Source organism: Paramacrobiotus metropolitanus, unplaced genomic scaffold (genome assembly GCF_019649055.1).
Source record: "Paramacrobiotus metropolitanus isolate TYO unplaced genomic scaffold, Prichtersi_v1.0 Parri_scaffold0000018, whole genome shotgun sequence".
NCBI classification, from domain to species: Eukaryota; Metazoa; Tardigrada; class Eutardigrada; order Parachela; family Macrobiotidae; genus Paramacrobiotus; species Paramacrobiotus metropolitanus.
The window spans coordinates 495,815-514,295 of NW_026570238.1; the positions used below are offsets into that span (position 1 = coordinate 495,815).

The 18,481-nt window shown below is 41.1% G+C and overlaps 4 protein-coding genes across 14 annotated transcripts; 3 read left to right on the forward strand and 1 right to left on the reverse strand.

Moving 5' to 3' along the window:
• Positions 1 to 556: 556 nt before the first annotated feature.
• Positions 557 to 8,054, forward strand: LOC129585845 (MICAL-like protein 1). Its single transcript, XM_055478727.1, has 9 exons — positions 557 to 1,105; positions 1,469 to 1,637; positions 2,679 to 2,727; positions 3,112 to 3,222; positions 3,932 to 3,965; positions 5,688 to 5,728; positions 5,849 to 6,548; positions 6,645 to 7,348; positions 7,404 to 8,054. The coding sequence occupies exons 2-9, from the start codon at positions 1,483 to 1,485 to the stop codon at positions 7,878 to 7,880; spliced, it is 2,271 nt and encodes a 756-aa protein (XP_055334702.1). The 5' UTR covers positions 557 to 1,105; positions 1,469 to 1,482; the 3' UTR covers positions 7,881 to 8,054.
• A 235-nt stretch (positions 8,055 to 8,289) lies between these two features.
• Positions 8,290 to 12,191, reverse strand: LOC129585958 (N-acetylneuraminate lyase B-like). 9 transcript variants are annotated; one of them, XM_055478902.1, is made up of 9 exons: positions 11,779 to 12,191; positions 11,492 to 11,689; positions 10,614 to 10,635; positions 10,336 to 10,508; positions 10,165 to 10,235; positions 9,748 to 9,890; positions 9,354 to 9,429; positions 9,015 to 9,253; positions 8,290 to 8,898 (listed from the first exon to the last, which is right to left on the reverse strand). In XM_055478902.1, the coding sequence occupies exons 1-9, from the start codon at positions 11,835 to 11,837 to the stop codon at positions 8,569 to 8,571; spliced, it is 1,311 nt and encodes a 436-aa protein (XP_055334877.1). In that variant the 5' UTR covers positions 11,838 to 12,191; the 3' UTR covers positions 8,290 to 8,568. The 9 variants fall into 9 exon arrangements, with proteins under 9 accessions (XP_055334877.1, XP_055334875.1, XP_055334880.1 ...); XM_055478900.1 differs by having other exon boundaries at positions 10,336 to 10,514; XM_055478905.1 differs by having other exon boundaries at positions 10,614 to 10,669; positions 11,765 to 12,184.
• Positions 11,082 to 15,573, forward strand: LOC129585957 (uncharacterized). 3 transcript variants are annotated; one of them, XM_055478898.1, is made up of 8 exons: positions 11,082 to 11,228; positions 11,368 to 12,703; positions 12,991 to 13,056; positions 13,140 to 13,302; positions 13,368 to 14,405; positions 14,598 to 14,748; positions 14,816 to 14,896; positions 15,069 to 15,573. In XM_055478898.1, the coding sequence occupies exons 3-8, from the start codon at positions 12,997 to 12,999 to the stop codon at positions 15,172 to 15,174; spliced, it is 1,599 nt and encodes a 532-aa protein (XP_055334873.1). In that variant the 5' UTR covers positions 11,082 to 11,228; positions 11,368 to 12,703; positions 12,991 to 12,996; the 3' UTR covers positions 15,175 to 15,573. The 3 variants fall into 3 exon arrangements, with proteins under 3 accessions (XP_055334873.1, XP_055334872.1, XP_055334874.1); XM_055478899.1 differs by lacking the exons at positions 11,082 to 11,228; positions 11,368 to 12,703 and adding an exon at positions 12,774 to 12,860; XM_055478897.1 differs by lacking the exons at positions 11,082 to 11,228; positions 11,368 to 12,703 and having other exon boundaries at positions 12,720 to 13,056.
• A 186-nt stretch (positions 15,574 to 15,759) lies between these two features.
• LOC129585768 (uncharacterized) lies at positions 15,760 to 18,382 on the forward strand. Its single transcript, XM_055478605.1, has 3 exons — positions 15,760 to 16,033; positions 16,546 to 17,867; positions 17,932 to 18,382. The coding sequence occupies exons 1-3, from the start codon at positions 15,926 to 15,928 to the stop codon at positions 17,942 to 17,944; spliced, it is 1,443 nt and encodes a 480-aa protein (XP_055334580.1). The 5' UTR covers positions 15,760 to 15,925; the 3' UTR covers positions 17,945 to 18,382.
• Positions 18,383 to 18,481: the final 99 nt, after the last annotated feature.

An 18,481-nucleotide genomic window follows, 5' to 3' on the forward strand; every position in this document is an offset into this window, starting at 1 on the left:
CTGTAATTCTGGGCAATGTGTGCGGGTAAGAACGGGGCAAATCTTGAAGCAAGCTACTGCATAAGATAATTTCGTCGACGTAAGACTGCTGTAACTAATTTCCACAGGGCGGAAGTCAGTTTTTTTGAGTAATTAACCGGGCAGTTCTAGAAAACTCAGCTATAAAATTACTTTTATAAACCTCTTTGAGGTTCATCGAGGCGACACGTACACTGCATATCTGATTTTTGGAAGCGTACTGGACACTGGGCAGTCGATAATGCTTCCGGTGTAATAGGTAAAAATTCGCAGCCTTTGCCGCACAAAAAATTTTGCCAATTACGGTAGGACAAGTTTTGAGTGTGAACCTTGACATCTGTTGCGAATGCACCACTTTGTAGTCGGTCACTTCAACTTGGTGTACATCGTAGTTAGCGTCCATAGAAGTACATACTGCGCGTCCGTACACTCTGACATCAATGCTAGAGTAGGACGAGACCATGCAGTCAATTCTGCTTGTAAGTTGCATTTGTATCAATAGTCATAATTCGCTTGAAGCATATCTGCCGCAGTTATAGAAATGCGGAATATCCAGCTCATACGCACTAGATATCCACAACAGAACTGTACAATATAGAACGGTGCAAGGTTTCTGTTTACTTTTTGCGGCCCGATAGTGTTACATATGTACTGTATGTATACCTATGACAAGTGCAGTGCGATTAGTAATGGATCATTGCCAATGCTGAAAAAATCATTCCGTAAACGATTTTAGGTTATTTAGCTTGCCGGCGGGACGAACTTGGTCAGTTCATTTGTTGCAGACTGGACGTCATATGTACTGCGCATACTGCAATATACGGTGATTACTTACGCAGCTACTCGCAGTGATTATACCGCGCGTTGGAATTGTTACCCGTGTGCGTTTACTATGAGTCGTTCAGCTTGATTGTCGGACAGTTTTTCTACCTCCTATCATAACAAAGTCCGGCTAGTTTTTGAATCTGTATCATCTGACTTGATTTCTGGAGAGATTATTATGTAAACGTGTGGATATATACCAGCCTGGATTCTACGCATCATTAAGTGCATCTGCATCTATCAGCTGTAAAATCAGCTTGATAAGGTTTGTTCGGATGATACGCGAGAGATCTTTCCATTTTGATTAATAGCTGCTGCGATGACATTTTACTAGCAGATCAACACTTTTTGTAAATCTTTCATGCCACACATCTCCTGACGACTATCTAGATGAGCACTCTAAAACAAAATTTGAATCGGCATATTTTATTAGTTTGCTTTCTTGCTTACCGGCAAAAGTTGCGCACATAGACTTATTAATTGACCATTTATGCAGGCATTCATCTAGAACGTAACCGGCTATTTTTTTTACTTTTACTTATTGTCAGATGTACATGTGGTTCTTTACCGTTCACCACTTTCAATGTGGTCGTAATACTGCAGACTATAACTGTTTAATTCTTTGCAGAAAACGATTGCAGCATGATTTCCGCCGGCGAAAAAATAAAAGCTTTGCAGGTTTGGTGTCAGAAAGTGACGGATGGCTACAAAGGAGTCGGTGTCACTAATTTTACAACATCATTCCGGGATGGTTTAGCATTTTGTGCCATTATTCATCGATTCCGGCCGGAATTAATGTACGTAAATTTAATACAGTCTGTTTGTTCAGTATAGATTTTTTTCCCTACATATTGCAGTTGTTGTTACAAATTTGAATAATAAAAGTTTTTGATGTTGTTGGTAATTATAAAGCAGCGGTCTAGCCACCAGGCGACAGAACTGATGTAGATTTACACCTTTTGGTCTTGATTTTATTAAATGGAAGATGTTGTCCATTTCTAACGGCGACAATACTGCACAAGTGCGTCGGACATTACCTAAGCTTTTGGCATTGCTTTGTTCACTTTATAAGGCGGCATTACGAATTCAGCGATGTTTGCAGGGAAGCAAAATATCTTATAACGATGATTTAACATATTACCATATTACTTACTTACCAAGTTACTATACGTATATGATTAAGGAAAGTAACAATCTAGTCAGCATAATTAAATCTGTTTGATTATTCATCAATGTCGGCTTCCTCCTCAAAAATTAGCGCTTAGAAATCGTTAGAAAACATTTTCACAAGTTTTGCATTCATGTTTTTCTAGGATAAAAATGGAACAGTGTTGCTCTGGTATTTTTAACCATTTAAATGCCAACTTTCAAAGCAAATATTGATAACTCTAAAATAAGTGCTAATACCATAATACGCATACTTTTATGCTACTTGCGTCTGCGAAAACGGCGTCCTTCTTGCCAGTGCAGCAGATTCACCGACACAATAGACGAAACCGAGCACTTTGCATTTTACATCCCTATAATTTGGTGAGAAACGCCCCGACGGTAATTATCAAGATGGTTGCGGTGATGTTTCAGTCCATTGTGACAATCATACCGCCAGAGCTCATTTATCGTTAAACCCAACGGAGATATAATTTGTCGCGATGTTAGCTGCTGTTGCACCGGCGTCTACACTGTCGAGATTCTTCGGGCAAGCCGTTAACGACTATGCAAACTAGTAATGAATGCTTTCTAAAATATCTTGAAACCGGTTCTAAAACGATAATAACACACTAATCGGCCAAGATCAATAGGAAATACGATAGTATTTTAACGATTGACCATTTTTGCAGAGATTTTGACTCATTGGTCAAAGCCAACATTCTGGAAAACAATCAACTGGTAAGTCACCGGTTGTACAGATAGCTAGCTGGCTTTGTGCTAAGAGCACCGTGTGAATAAAAGAGATAGCTTTCAAAACTTGTTACAATATTATATAAAAATTCTCCGTGGGTTAAAAATGTCAGTTATGGAATGCGACGTAGTGCACGAGCGGGCATTAATCAGCAATCCGACATCCTGAGCCGGACTCCCTATTGTGATTTATGATCTGACTGACTGGCATCGTGTACGATGAGAAAAGTAGGCACAATAAAGGCTGGGGTCGGTGAGAAGGGCATTGAATTACAATTATGTCGGACGTAGTGGTAACAATAGACGATTAACAGAAGGGCTCTAATGAGACTTAATTAATTACTGGGTCTCATCCTGGTGAATTGTTCGTAGGCGTTTGATGTTGCTGAAAAGAAACTCGGAATCCCGGCTTTATTGGATGCTGTCGATATGGTTAAATACTCAGTCCCTGACCGGAAGTGCATCATTCTCTATGTCAGCCAAGTAAGTGCAGTGGCATCCTGTTGTAAAATAGGTCGCATCAGACACTGCCAGCGATTTTTCTGCTTCGGTAGACAGAGTCACAGAAGTATTATTAATATGTAATATTGCATTGAACGACGTTGTTACTTATTGCTGTTATTAAATTTTGTTATCGATTCATTAATAACTACAGCAAAGTGCAATGAAATCTCCAGTCATTTAAATCTATTGCAAACTGTGTTTACAAATGCATTCGGTTAAAGGTAATGGAATAACTGCTTTTAAAACAGGCACTGCGGCTTTTAATTAAGTGCTAAAAATCGCAAAAATTTTTGTGTTGAGAAACTGTTGACATGGAGTAGCACAACAGTAGCTATTTTTGGTAATACTCGTAGATACATTTGGAAAGTGTTTCCCTATACCGGCGTACTCAGAATATTTATTTTTGAACGGCTTTATTGTTACCTTTTCTAACCTTTTAAACAATTATGGGCCATACATACATATTCAATTTCAACACAGATAAATGCTTGGGCTACATAATTATACCATGAAACGCATGCAAAATGTTCGTATACGCATGATACGGTAGTTCTTCTGCACATCGAATTTGTGGCACACAAAACACACGTTGCTGCCGGCTTCCCTTTTATGCTTTCAGCTTTATCGAATTACATTTCATTGCTTTGGGGACTTATGCAAACATATCTCAGTTGACCTATTTTTACAGTTTCAGAGGCACTTCCAGGGGAAACCAATTCCAGGTAAGCATCATCTCAATTAAGGTTTGCCCATTTATCCAGTTCAAATAGAATTAGCTTCCGTCTGCTCCATTTGAGGCTAGACAGTCTCCAGTATCGGCATCTAGATCTTCCATTGGTTGTTGCACATTGTAGTTTTTCATGACAACAATCGAAACAGAAGCCGTTCTTCGTCCAATTAGGTCAAAGCACTTACAGAATTGAAAATTATTTTTGATTGTTATGTTCTTTGATGCCATCTACGCTGCTATTAACAAAAGATTATCTCGGTCTACGATGCTCTGCAATATTACCGATGGCGCTCTAATTAGCGACATTGATCATATGTATGGCTTATTTAAGTACTTACGTGCTTTACCGCGGGATGAATTAAGAGACTGTGATCAGCTATTGACTAACCTAAGTTCAAGCTAACGTTTGTGTTTGATCTGCTTGTAGCACAACCATATCACTTAACCACCTAACCCTATACTCTACTGGATAGTTGTATAATTACGTTTTATAACTGTAAAATACACTGAAAACAATCGCAAATTAATGTTTTATGAAAGATAATGCCTGTTACACAGCGTAATGATTTTCTCTGTACTGCTAAGAGGGATTTTTCGATAAAAGGTTTTGCATAATGTTTATTTTATGATTGCATGATAAGGAATATTGGTATGTTTGGTCAGTTTGGATGTCGAAACGCATTTCTTGGACGTGATGATAAGGCATCTAATGAGCTAGGACAGCGATTTCTCAAGTAGATAGATGCACATCGTTGGTGGTCTGTTTGTCTTGCTGGGAAGCAAATCTCCTTAGATGGGTTTACGGTAGTTTTGCTTTGGATATTGTCATAACTTGGAGCACCACTTAATCATTGTATTGAACGTAGTGATCTTAATGGTTACGCTTTATGGCATCTTCACCCCATAATTCCGGAAATTTTCCTGACTAAGCAGAAGATCCGAATATGATCTGATGTTCATGTATGCTAACAAATATTTTTATTTACCCGATTTGTTATCACATGGGGGTATGGAACTTCCGGATATAAGAGTGCTGTAGACTGTAGAATTTCAATACCGCTTTCTCATCCTTCTTTGCGTAAAAGAAAAACTTGGATATTCGTATACAATATATCCTATCATGATTGTGTCGTTTGCATGCCCATATTATACATATTGCGAGTATCATTTGATGATACATTTATGACGAATTTTATATCGAACATATGATTTTATCAACTTCGAATTTTCCAATTAATAGCGGCAAACAATAAGAATGACTAAGATTTAGACAATGACTAATCGTTTAAAAAGTCATCGGGCTCATGCAAAACTTGTATAATTATTATTTTAGAATGCAACAAAAGCGTCTGCTCTGAGTGATAAAAAGTGACGAACACACATGTATCAGTGCTACGTAAACTGGCCTGAGTTTTGAATTTTATTTTATGACTTCGTCTATCTAGTTATTCACGATTACCTATATCATTACTCAACTTATTGTGCAAGAATATTGATAAACAGTAGGAAATCCTTTTCCACCACCAGAGAAATCCATTTCTTTGCTCAGATACCGAGCTGACAACTGCGAATCATGATGAATTTAACTGTACCGGCATCGAAGTATTTTTATGGTTTAAAAGTTAAATATGCTTTTTGCACGTCAGAAACTGGGCACCGTATTTGCAAGATAATTTTCTGTAGTCAAATATGCTAATGGTTCCCACTTCTTCAGGCAAAAAAAATGGCCAGGAAGCTGAGTTCATGGATAGAAAGGTCAGCGATTCAATGCAGTTCCAACTCTCCACTAACAATGGGAGAATTATGTTTGATTTTTGATTCTTCACTGTTCACAATAAATTATTTTTTCATTTTGGTTCATTTTTATGGATTTAGGGATCTCTTGCGACGCAGATGTCCGTAATCGAGTCCACTTCGAGTATAACCAGCCGTTATACTCTCCAGTTTCGTCGGTCTGCGTCGGAAGATTTTGGAACAACGTTCCCTGTGACCCTCCGCAGTTCGGCTACTTTCAGCACCAAACCTGAGCTAACGAACGCGCTTTCAGAAAACGCAGAGGACCTGGACACCGGTGTCCACTCCGCGGCCAGCAGCAGTAGCAGTAGCACTTGCTCAAGCAGTTCCACGTCTCCTCCGTCGCCATCAGAAAATAAACCACCGGAAGGCGACGACGACGCATGCGTGCCGATGGCGTCAGCGCTCCGCATACGCTTATCCAATCCAGCTGTCGTTGCTGTTAGCAACACCGATCCACCACCACAGCCGCCAGTCGTGGCACGCCGTACCATGGTCGACGTCTTAACGTATCCGCGTACCACACGCGATAGACTGACCAGAAGCTGTTACAACATCGTCAATACGAACTATCTCACCGCGAATTCCACCCCGCCTCATTCTATTCAGCCGTCGCAATCAGTCAGCAAGTTCACCGATACGATAAACGATTCCTCCATTCGTAGACATTCCGCTCCAAAGTTCACACCAGTTCCCTCAAATGCCACGGCAGCCGACAGCATTCCAATCGGAACTTCCAAGCAAACACTGCAGTTGACACGAGCCAGTCTCATTGCTGTAAGTCTCTGCTGCGTATACTTACTGCTATAGATTTCTATGCTAATAACTCTACACTGTCAATATTGACTGGATGATTTTATAACAAATATTCCTTTAGCACATCTGAATATGGGTTCCCGCGGATATCCATCATTCCCCGCTGTCCAGTATCCTGATAATCTTAATCCTTTTGATTCTTCCTCGGATGATGATAACAATGCATACGACGAAAGTAAAAATCCCTTTCATGACGACGACGAAGAGGAGTCCGAGAAGCGTGACGTATTTCCCTTGTATAAAGTGACCCCCGTTCCGGCACCGCGGAAAAAGCTCTTAGAATCATTGCGGCGTGCGGAGACTGTGCGGTATCCCGCCAACTCAGGTATTGTGGTGCGAAACGGTACCAACCGATCTCTTCGGGAGCGCATCGCAGCGCGACCACATAGTCACAACGAAGCGGAATTAACTGACAGATCCAATACGGACAGCGACAGTGTGTCCTCCGTCAAGAGCACCGGCAGCGTAAAACGCCGCGCGCCTGCACCACCGGCGCTGAAATCTCATGTTGACCCTGTAGCCGCCCCTTCCGTGAACCCTATTGCGGAGAATAAAAGCCCCATGTCCAGGAGACCAGCGCCCGCTGTGCCAAATGCCAGACTACCAAGTGAACAGACGACAGCACGCAATGGCGCGCCACACAGCAATGGAACGGTCAGTCCGCAACCGATTGCACGGAATCTAGAAAATGGTAGGCAGCCGGTTTCCGCCCTGAAAACGGCACTGCGAGCGGATGCGCCGACCACTAAGTCGCGTAAATCCCTGGTAAGAGCGGCATCCTTCTCGTTAGCATTCGAAGGTAGCTTCAGGGACTTTCTAGACATTTGAGGATGAGCATAAACTGAGCTTGGAGGATATTGCCAACCGAATGCGCACACTATCGGCTTACTCTAAAAGAATCGAAGAAGAGAACGTCTACCTGCAGTATCGCGCTCGCCAGACGTTCGCTGATCCCCATATGCCCGTGAAAGACGCCGATCCAGATGGAAAGGTCATTGTGTTACTGAAACAATTGCTGGCAGCAAAAGAGAATATCGAGGAACAGAAACGGCGAATGTGTTATTTGAAAAATCTTCGCCTGCTGGAAATGGAACATCAAACACTCCAGCGAAAATTATCGGCGTCCACGGCTTTTCCTCTGCACAAGAATCTGGTTGATCATGAGGATTTTGAGAGCAAATTAATGCAAAAGTTATATTGTAATGTCAGAAAGAGAGAAGCCTTACTCTATGACGAAGCTGATTGTCAGCAAAAGCTAACCAGGACGGTACTGATCGGGGGAATATTGTCGCGTTGAATTGTGTGCATTCATAATTGCATATCGACAGTGTTTGTTTAATCTAAGTCGATGGTTGCATTTTTTGATTTGTTTTTCTATAAATTTTATTCAGAGTTACGATTTACATGGACTAATTAATCATATTATATTTTATTGTCTCTGGTACGGAAGCTAATTAAAAGTACGGAAGTACGGAAGCTAATTAAAATAAAAGTACGGAAGTAAGTACGGAAGTAAGTACGGAAGCTAATTAAAATAAAAGCCATAGTTTTTCTAATTACTGCAGCCATGCAGGTTTCAGAAGCTGAAGATCAGAAACGATTGCAAAATTGTTTGAATTGAAGGAAAACATTCGCGAAATAAAACATAATCCATCATATGCATATCATAACAATATTTCACAGAATTTCAAGAGAAGCCGCGAATGTGCTGTTTCCAGAATGTTATCACACTTAAAGTACGCAACAACGAAGTATTTCTTCGACTGTACCGTATGCCGTAACACTAATTACGGCTGGAAAAGTCAAAGCTCTCGGCACCATTTCATTTTTTTAAAATACGGTAAACTTTTCAGCTAATGAAAGCCATAGAAATAAGCAATCAAACGCCTCCTTAAAGGCTTGACCAGTACCAACTAGCCCAACGCAACAGCATCAGCCCTAAGCTCGAAAACTCCAATTCTGTCATTTAAAAAACACCAACTTAGTTAATTTTCTTTAATCCAATCAAAATACCCTAACTTCTTTAGACCATCTTCAAATGCTTTAGCTTCTTTCACATCCAGCGCTCGCAAGGGAAGGCGTGTTGGCCCCAGCGGAAGACCATGCATGCAGGCTGCCGCTTTAAATGCCGACACCTGGTCGCCATATTTTTCTGTGGCATCCATTGTCCGCTTCAGTTGGCTTTGAGCATCTTTCGCCTTTTGCAAATCTCCGGCTTCAAAAGCTTCCACAATACGGAGTGCCAGCGGTGCGGTGAAACTATATGAGCTTCCGATAAACGATGTTAAACCAACTGCCAGTGCACCAAGAAGAACCTTCAGAAAGCACAATAAATGAAGTAAAACATACTGTAATTTTTAACAATATAGGGACAGTCTAGAAAGATTTAAATCTATTCCTACAGAAAGTTAGGTTATTCCGTTATTCTCACATCATCGCGCCCCCACATAATTTCAAACTCTTTCCCATGATTGGCAGTGCATTTAAGAGCTCCCGCCAGGTCGAATCCGGAGTACTTCATGCCCGACAAGGTGGGAATCTTCTCTTTTCCTATCTGGAGGAAGGCTGACATATCCAAATCAACATGCGTCATTCGCGGAATGTGGTAATACAAAAACGGGAGTTTTGGAGCAGCAGCCGCAATTTCTTTCACTCCTTCTACCAGGGCATCTTCAAAACAACGCATTTTATGCGCCGTTCGTGATTAAAAACTATATTATCTTATCTAAGAATTCTGTTATTTGCTGTGACAAGCATTAAGGATCGTTACCGACAGTTTTGGGTGGAAAATAAAAAGAGGGAACAGCTGCAATGGCATCCGCACCGATGGACTGAGCATGTTCGGCCTATTAAAAAAAAAATCGCACAATGCAGTGTTAGGATACTTACAGCCGGGGACGTTGCGCCTGGTCCAAATGAAGTACTAATACGTAAATTATTATCCCAATATCTATCACGGCCCGAGGGCCGCCTAACCAGGCAAGTTTTTCTAAAAATGCAGTTAGCAGAATGTGCAAAAAAAACCATAATATCATATAAACGTAGGGAGTTGCTTTGGTTTTATACGAGTACCGGACAATATAAACTCGGACAACAGTAAGCAATTACGAAAATTAATAAGAGAAATTCATTGCATCACTTGTCAGTATGTACTCAGTACGTACCATTTCTTTAGCGTCTCGGATGCAGACAGCTCCACAATGAATTATGGTTTTCAATTTGCCTTCGCAGTTTTTTACCCACGCTTCCGCCATAGCCTTTCGCTCTTTTACGGTCATAGACAGTCCCTCGCCAGCGGTTCCATTTACTGAAACACAACGAACAAACGTCAACGTTTATGACTGTGGCTTGATAATTATGATGCATATCTCGCTATGAATGAATGAATTATGAAATGGAACTATACGAAATTTTTATGACTGCAGTTGTACAAATATTTCCGCAGGTGATCTAGAATGAAAAAAGCACTGGCTCAGGAATATAACAAAGACAAAGACCTATTATAGCACACTAACGAAGTCAAGAAAAATAATTTGCAATTAATTTTACACTCATTCGCTATCACGTAGTTAATGTGTTACCGAATACTCCGGTGATTTTATTCCGTACTAGATGATCCACATACTGCGGCACAGCGTCGGGATTGATGTCGCTACATAACACAAAATCCAGGTGACGCAACACAATAATTTGCGGTATACCGTCAAGCGTAATTTAAAGGTCGCGTACTACTTAAAGTCTTAAACTCATACCCATTTTCCTTAAGGGGCGTGAATGTGGCAACGAAAAATCCTTTATGATTGAATCGGGACATAATTGTCTGGCCACGGGACTTTTGTGCAAAACTGCTAAGAGCTCGATTATGATTCAAGTTGATAAAGCTTGAAGTGGTGGTACAATGTCCCTCTGCCTTATTTGCTAACACCTGCAACTATATCGTAAAAAACGATTTGAAACTGTCTCAGATTACCCTCAACAGAATATACGGAATGATCGTACTTTAAATAAGACACATCTGCATGGGACTCACATGTTCCACACTTGCTTTATTTCTGCAAGAGAGGGCTGCAGAAGCTCTTAAAAGCGCTGTAAAAGTTGATAATCGAGGCACTGCAGCTGACATCCTTATCAGCTGGTGCACCTATTACCGGTAGCTTTACAGTTCAACATACAGAATGACGAGTACTTACAATATTAAACATCGAATCTGTAATAATTTATGGTTACGCCACATACTGTATACTGACACATCCAAAATTGTAATTAATTATGAGGAGGCATCTAACATGTCAGCCCTCATCTATCTTTTGATCAACATCAACAGCAAAATTTACAGTTCATAGTCTGGTGCAAAGTACTGCCTGCATGCACAACAGGTTTACGTAGCTGACTATAAATATAAGTCCTGTAAGTTTTTTTCTCACCCATCGTTCCCAACGTTCAGCAGCATACACCCGAATCCTTACTTTAACGTGTAATTACAAGCTGTTTTACCTGCGAAACTAAATTACACTGAACTTTAACCTTTCGACACATGTTGTACACTAATTTATTAGCTGCGCAAAATTAGTTTGTAAGATCTTTTGCATCTTAGAGTACAGTATCTTACTGTAGTATCTTTGGATCTTCTCTTCTACTGCATAAGGTATATAATTTAGAACAGCTATAAGCAATGAGAAACGTGAAATTACTCGAACCAACTGTCACCGTAATAAAAGAGTATAAATATATATAACACTCTCCTCTGCTTTCATACTTCTAGTCACTTAACATTCCATTTGCAGAACAGTACCGTACAATACTTGAACCGGGTACCACGTTTTTATGGTTGCGCCGTTACAGTACCTCGGCGTAAGCACCATACAAAAAACGCAGCTGGCACACACAGACACACTGCCTCGGACTTACTTAATGTCTGGAATCTGGAAGGCCGGAAGGTACACGTTGTCAGTACTGTACAGTAGAGGATGTGCATGGAGTTGTGCTATTATTGCAACAGAAAAGAGATCAACCCCAAGATTTCGTGTAGAAGTAAGTACAGTAAAACGAAGTCCTCTGCGATCCACTTGATATGGGTTCGTCCGTCTGCAGCTTGATGCTTGCAATCTGCAGTGAAACAAATGTTTAGGCGTTAGTGTCACAGTTCGTAAATTTCTGGAGACACATAGGGTACGCACTTACATCGCTTCTACTACCTTTGCGAAGTTCGAAATCGCGATTTCACTTCCTTTGAAGTTTGAACAACACTTGCCATAAGTATGATTTATACGATATTTTTACGATTCACAATATTTTTGTCCTTCTAAAAATATTTTTAAATTTCTGCAGGTTAGCTAATTATTTTCTCATAATTGCAGTTTAACGGATAAAGTAAGAATCATCATTCACCATTAACTGCAAAAATAATTACGTGCAGTTCTATAACCTATATTAAACTTTTATAATTTTGGTTCATTGTTTCTGTATCATTATTTTAATTGATACAATAAAGTCATAATATACTCCGACGGGTATAGATGTGACGGGTTATTAAACGGGCCGCATAAGTACGTATTAACTGTAAATACGAGTATTAGAAATTTTAGGTATTTTAGCCACAGGCAGACCAGAATCCAGACAGACTCACAACAGCGCCGGAAACAGCTGTTACATATTATTAGTTAGATAGTAGATACACAGGTAACTTCCGCATGCGGCTAGGCGATTGCGTATTCCTCTAGTACGGAGTACTGAATCCTTAAGCTTGGTGAGACAGCTTCTAGCCTGCCTCGGCTTTGGCGTAACGGAGCAGACTCATAACGAAAATACGTGCAGTATTAAAATTACGTACGTACTTGATCTTCGAAGTCGCATTAATTTTTAGAAAAATAAGGAGAACATTTTGTACTGAATTAACTGAAACGCCTGAAACTAATAACAAAGTCAAAGTTATTAAAATTTAAAGAGTGGTCTGTCACTGTCTGTGTAAAATTGTAACCTGACAGACTTCCAGTCTTGTACTTCGTTGCGTTTTCGAAAGTTTGTTATCGTTAATCGTTCTTTTAACTATTTCTAAGTTCTGAAACATAACAAGCTATTGCTAATGACAAGTGCACGACTACAGCAGCTACTGTACTGATTGTGAGTGTACTCGTACCAGCGTAACTGCATGAGGTATACATAGACATGTATACATAGACCATGCTCGTACTAATTACTCGTGCTTAGGCCGGGATCATTTAGAGATCATCCTGATTTAATTCATGGTCAGTCTGGTATAAAGGCTGCAGCTGCGACCGTAAGTTGCTCCTAGTTTTCTTTCTTACGGTGTAAGAGTTACCATCCACTTATCATTTTCTGGTTTGAATCGTTGCGTCCATCTTTAAGCGATTCAGTCTATCAGGGGATAGCTGTTTGTGCGGTCTTAGGCAGCTATGGATTTTGGGAAATTGTTAGATTTGGCCAAAAAGAACCAAGACGTGAACAAGGATCAAGTAAGTAAACGATGCGAACTGTGCTATCATGTATTTTGTGCGAACCAAAATGGTAATCGGTGTTTTCGTGCTTTGTTTTGTAGTTAATGCGATCAAAGGACCCTGTTTTAGAATTTAAGATGCCTGGAAGAGAGACGAAGTCGAAGCCTAATTTGAGTGCGATCCAGGCGCGTTTACAAGCTCACCAGGAACGTTTACGGCGCCAAGAATTAGAGCAAACCAAGTCGAGCAAGACTCAAGCGCCCGGTTAGTGTCACTTTTCGCTCACAAAAAATACCCGACTCTGGTTAATCAAGCAACATCGGATACAGGTGCGAGGCCTAATCCTGTCGATAGACCAGGACCTGGTCCCTCTAGGACTAACACTGGGAATACTGCGAAACCAAAACCCAACCCTACGCCTTCTGTCGCATCAGGAGCGACTAGACCGTCGTCTTCAACGGTTAAACAGTCAGAAAAGCCTAATTCATCTAAATTACCTCTGCCTAAGCCTGTTGCTAATGGAAAACCAGCGCCAGTTAATTCGGATAAACAGATCAGACCGTCCAGCTCATCCTCCAGAATCTCAGATCCCCAGCCTAACCGCCCAAAACCTGCTAAACCTTTATCAAGCAAACCTGCGGCGCCTAAGCCTACCACGACCCCTGGTCTTTCATTCCAGCAGATGTTGAGGCTGGCGGAGAAGCAGCAGAAGGAGCCCGTTAAAGATGACGTGCCTTTACTTGATCCGCTGAAAATGCGGGCTGCGACCAAGCCAGTTCCTCCGCCACCTCCTCCTCCGGCTAAATCTAAACCGGATAGTAAAATCAGACCTGCTGTTGCGTATTCTGGCGCTCATAATCCGGTTAAAGTTGCAACTGTGGGAAAAGCTATGGATAAAAAGCCTACGAAGCCCCCTTCTACTGTTTCCTCCAAAGCGGATGTTCGTCAAGCGCCACACTCAAATCAGCGACCAAATCAGATTGTTCAAAGAGGGCAAAGGCAGCCCGACGGCCTTAGTAACGGGATGAAACGCAGTGAGACTCAGTCGAAGAACGTAAAGCCCGGATCTGGTGGGAGAATACCGCCGCTAAAAAAGCAAGACGATAGATTTTCTGGCCCTAAAAGAGATCTTAAAAATCCCCACCAAGTGTCGAATGGGGTTAAAAGGGACAATAGAGGAAATCCAATTGTACAGCGTGGTCAGCCTTCAGCCCCTAGTTCGTCTTCGTCTCAACAAAAATCGGCGCCTGCTGGAAAACCTAGTAAATTGCCACCGAAAAGTGGAGCTTCAACTTCGACAATACGCCCAGCGCCCAAGTCTGCGTACCCGGAAAAATTTGATCCGTTCAGAGACAGCTTAAAAAAACGTAAGTTATTAGGTTTTTTTTGTACGGTGACAAGTTTTACATCTTAACAGCTGTTCTTATTGTTAGTTAACAGTTTTAAAACACGTGTTGAGCGATAACTGTGAGTGTGGTGTAGTCCGATATAACGGATCGTGTATTTTACTGGGAAGTTCGCTTGCTTGTTGTTTTCAGTTTTTTCTGCATAATTTTCAGGTCCTAAGCCAGTGCCTTCTACGCGAGAAGAAGACGAGGATGAATATGACGATGATATGGATGATTTTATAGACGATACACCGTACGATGACGACTATCGAAATGATTATTCCGAGGAAATTCGAAAAATGTTCCGTTATGACCCTAGAAGGTATGTTTTCTGCTGTTCAGCATCTCATAAAATGTTAAAAATTGTGCTGTTGTTGAAACTTGTATAGATACGTGGGTCGCGAAGATTTAGATGATATTGACAATATGGAAAGCAATATACATCAGCAATGGAAAGAAGAAGCCATAAGGTGAGATCTGACGTGTGCCGCGTGGGTTGTTCGTTTCGCCGACTATTTATGAAAGTACCTCCCGTTTAATCTGGCTAATCTAAACTCTTAGTAAAAGGCGTCGAAAATAGAAAATGAACGTGGAAAATGTGATTTGCTTGGTTTGCCCACTGATTCGGTTATTCTTTGTTAGTGCCTACATCGGCCGGAAAGAAGATGAACGGGAGGAAGAGCTGGAACGCCAAGAATTGGCGCGTGAGCGTGCTAGGAAAAAAAGCCAAGTCAGGAAGATAGTTTAGTCAACGTACAGCGTGTTTTGAAAGCATGACTAGTTTTGTAACCCAGTGTTCTTTCATTTTCTAATATAGATATAAATCTTTTATTTACCGTCTGTTCTTTCTCGAAAATGTTGTAGCTATCGTGGAGTAATTTATAATGTGTCTCATTGTGAGATTTCAACAGCGTTTCGCTATCACTTGTTCATAAATGTCGTTCTAGTGAAATTTTGACAGTTGATGGTTGTTTAGTTTAAAATGATAAATTGGAATGCTTTGGTTAGCAATGCAAATGGAAGATTTCTGAATAATATTTTTATGCACATCAGATGGAAGACTGATTACCAGTTACTGTAAGCATTATGTGAAGGCCGCGTTATTCGCGCCCGTTTTTGTTGGACTTTCCTAGCCGAAAATGAATAAATTTACCCTAATCCCTTCAGTTTATGATTCCTAAATGAGACATACTCAACAGTCTATTGCATCACGGGGGCTTGCATTTACAAGCCTGATCCAGATGTAATGTAATTCTCTAAGAGTAAGGTTTCTTATCAACTTTGTTCTCAGAAAAATGCATAAATGGTAAGGATATCATGTTGTTATGATGGGGCAGATGGAATGGTTCAGTATCGTGTGGTGTTGGTTTAAAAGCCAAGTTGTTATGTTTGTTGTGTCTACATTTCGATTTTAGTTGGCTGGTCATTGCTAGCAAGGCCCCGCAAATATTTAAGAAAAGGCAGAGTGCAATTCCAGAAACCGCTTACTTTTGCACAACATGCCGCGCTTCCCGTACACATGCTTTATCGAGCTGCGGACTTTATGGCTACTGGCTTTCATATTTTTCCCGGTTTTTGTAACTGGACACCCGGTTACAACGGACAGCGTAAGTGGATTGACTTAATTATGTTGTAGTTATTACGGGTTATAACGTCTTGAGTGCATTAAAATAGCTTTTCTTTGTCCTTTTGCTGATTGCTGTTGTAATGAAAATTAAAATCCTTATCTCTGTAAATTTTATTGGCCGCATCCCATTGTCACTATTAACTTAAAATCAGTTTTGACCACGTGATGTTTTTTTCCTGTTTTGGTTTTTGCTGCATAAGACTCCCTATACTTCTTGGAGTTGGTCTTTTTTCCGAGTTATAAGTACATTGCAATCTTTATAGTCTACGGAGTATCGCTGTTTGCACCTCTACCAAAATTAATATGATTATATGTGTAACCTATTTTATAATAGAATTAGCAAAGCATCGTGCAGGCTACCGCAATTCGCAGAAGCACCCATTTAGTACTATCTCTTACAACTTATTGTCATTCGAATATATCGACACGACAGAGCTATGATGAAAAATTACTGTCGCGAAAATGAACTGAATACTGTTGTGGTATATGCAGAAATCGCTTCCCACGGCCATAAATTATGGAAGCGAAACAGCGCATGGACCTTCTGGATCTGAACTTGTGACCTTTGATTCTCCCGTGAACCTGTCTACAGCGAGCAAGCAAGTTCATGTTTCGTCTGATAACTCCGGCACAGCGACGGCAGTTAAGCTAACGCTTACGGTTCGAATGGAGAACAACACGGCCGCCATCGAATTGAACACAGTGGAGAACTTGACTTCAGCTCGCGGAGAAGAACAACGAAATAACGGCACTGGCAGCATAGTCCTAACGGCTGATAATAAGGGAATGGTGGTACAAACTGCCGACGATTCGAGAAAGCCACACAAAGTTGTCGATCAGTTGCAAGAGAAGTTTGGCGAACAAGATTTTCAGCCAGTTAAACTGCGAAACAATCAGACTTCTGTCGGCATTACAGACTTAATCATTTCGTTGAATACCAGCAATGAACATAATGGACTGGACGTAGGAATGCCTGGCACCGCCGACAATACATCGACAGTGAAAGATGAATTCAGCTCGAAACCCACCGATTTTCCTTCCTCCCAAAAGCCTTATGGTTTCGGCAATACCAGAAAATTACAGAATGTTTCACTTCTGGGGGGATTAGCGGAACAGGAATTCGATAAAGATGACGACTGGAAAGATGAATTTGTGATGGCGGAGGCGAAAAACCTCAGTGACCTGAAAAAGGTCATCGTCCCAGCACCGGAAAAGGGAAACTTTTCTACCAACCTGAAACCGAAGGATGATCCAGACGCGGATCAAGAAGTCGAGATTGTTCCAGCAGACAGCACTGAATTTACGAATGGTGGGACGAACTCGACCATCGAGGCCGATGACGAGGCGCCTATGGATTTCGACGAAACGGATTTGCCGATTATCGAGCCAGCTGAGAAATTTCCTGTTGCACCTGCCAATGACCCGGAGTGTCACGACAAACTGGATGAACCAGACAACGAAGGAAGCGGCGATGATGATGATGGCATGTGCGAAGACCGCGGAAGCGATAACGATGGTTATGGCAAGGAAGCCGGCATAGCTGTCGATGGCGATAATGACGAAGTGCCAAGATTTGCCCAGCGGGACGTTTATCCGCAAGGCACCATTATCGGACTGGAAGAGAATCTTAATGGACACCTGAAGGATGTGACGAACGGTGATGAGATCATTACAATCTGGATCAATCTGCGCACCGGGCAAATCGTCGGCAGTACACTCAAGTCCTTGGGGAAAGCTCAGAATGCCCTGTTGCCTGTTATGGGAAAAGATCGGGTTAACTTGCTGACCAAACGTTTCCAGAAATCAGAAGAGAGGTAAATAAATGGTAGCTGGTACAAGCAGTAATCGTTTCTATAGAATTTTTTGTTTTTTTTTCAGAGAGAAGCCCTAGCCATAGATGACCCGGAATACATTGCATGCATTGTTTAGCTAGGTACATGTATGGAACGTAAACGTAACGTTGAGGCTCCACCAGGATATCACATTATAATGTTTTGATGTACATGTAATAAAGCAGAGAAAAATAATTTTTTTGATAATTAAAGCATAGCTGGTGCAGGTGGTACAATTTGTAGTTGTCCTTGTATTTGTTGTTCTTCTATATGTCTCTTTTCGGGAGAGTTATTTTCCTGTCTAATATTCCCTTTGACTTACCAGAGTCTGCATTCGTTCGCTGGCTTGCATTCTTTTACTTACACTTACATAGATGGTGAATTTATACGATTCTTGCAACTGTGTACGATAAATGCTTGTAATTTGCAAGACTAATTAATCTTTTTACTACTGTAATTTCGAGATACGTACGCACAACGTTCTCAGCAACTGGAAAGGTCCATCCGTTTCACCCGTCGGGGCTGTCTTGTCAGTTACGTCGTGTGTTTACTTAGGTTCATAACACCCATTTTAAAAATTTACTGCTTTTTTGTAC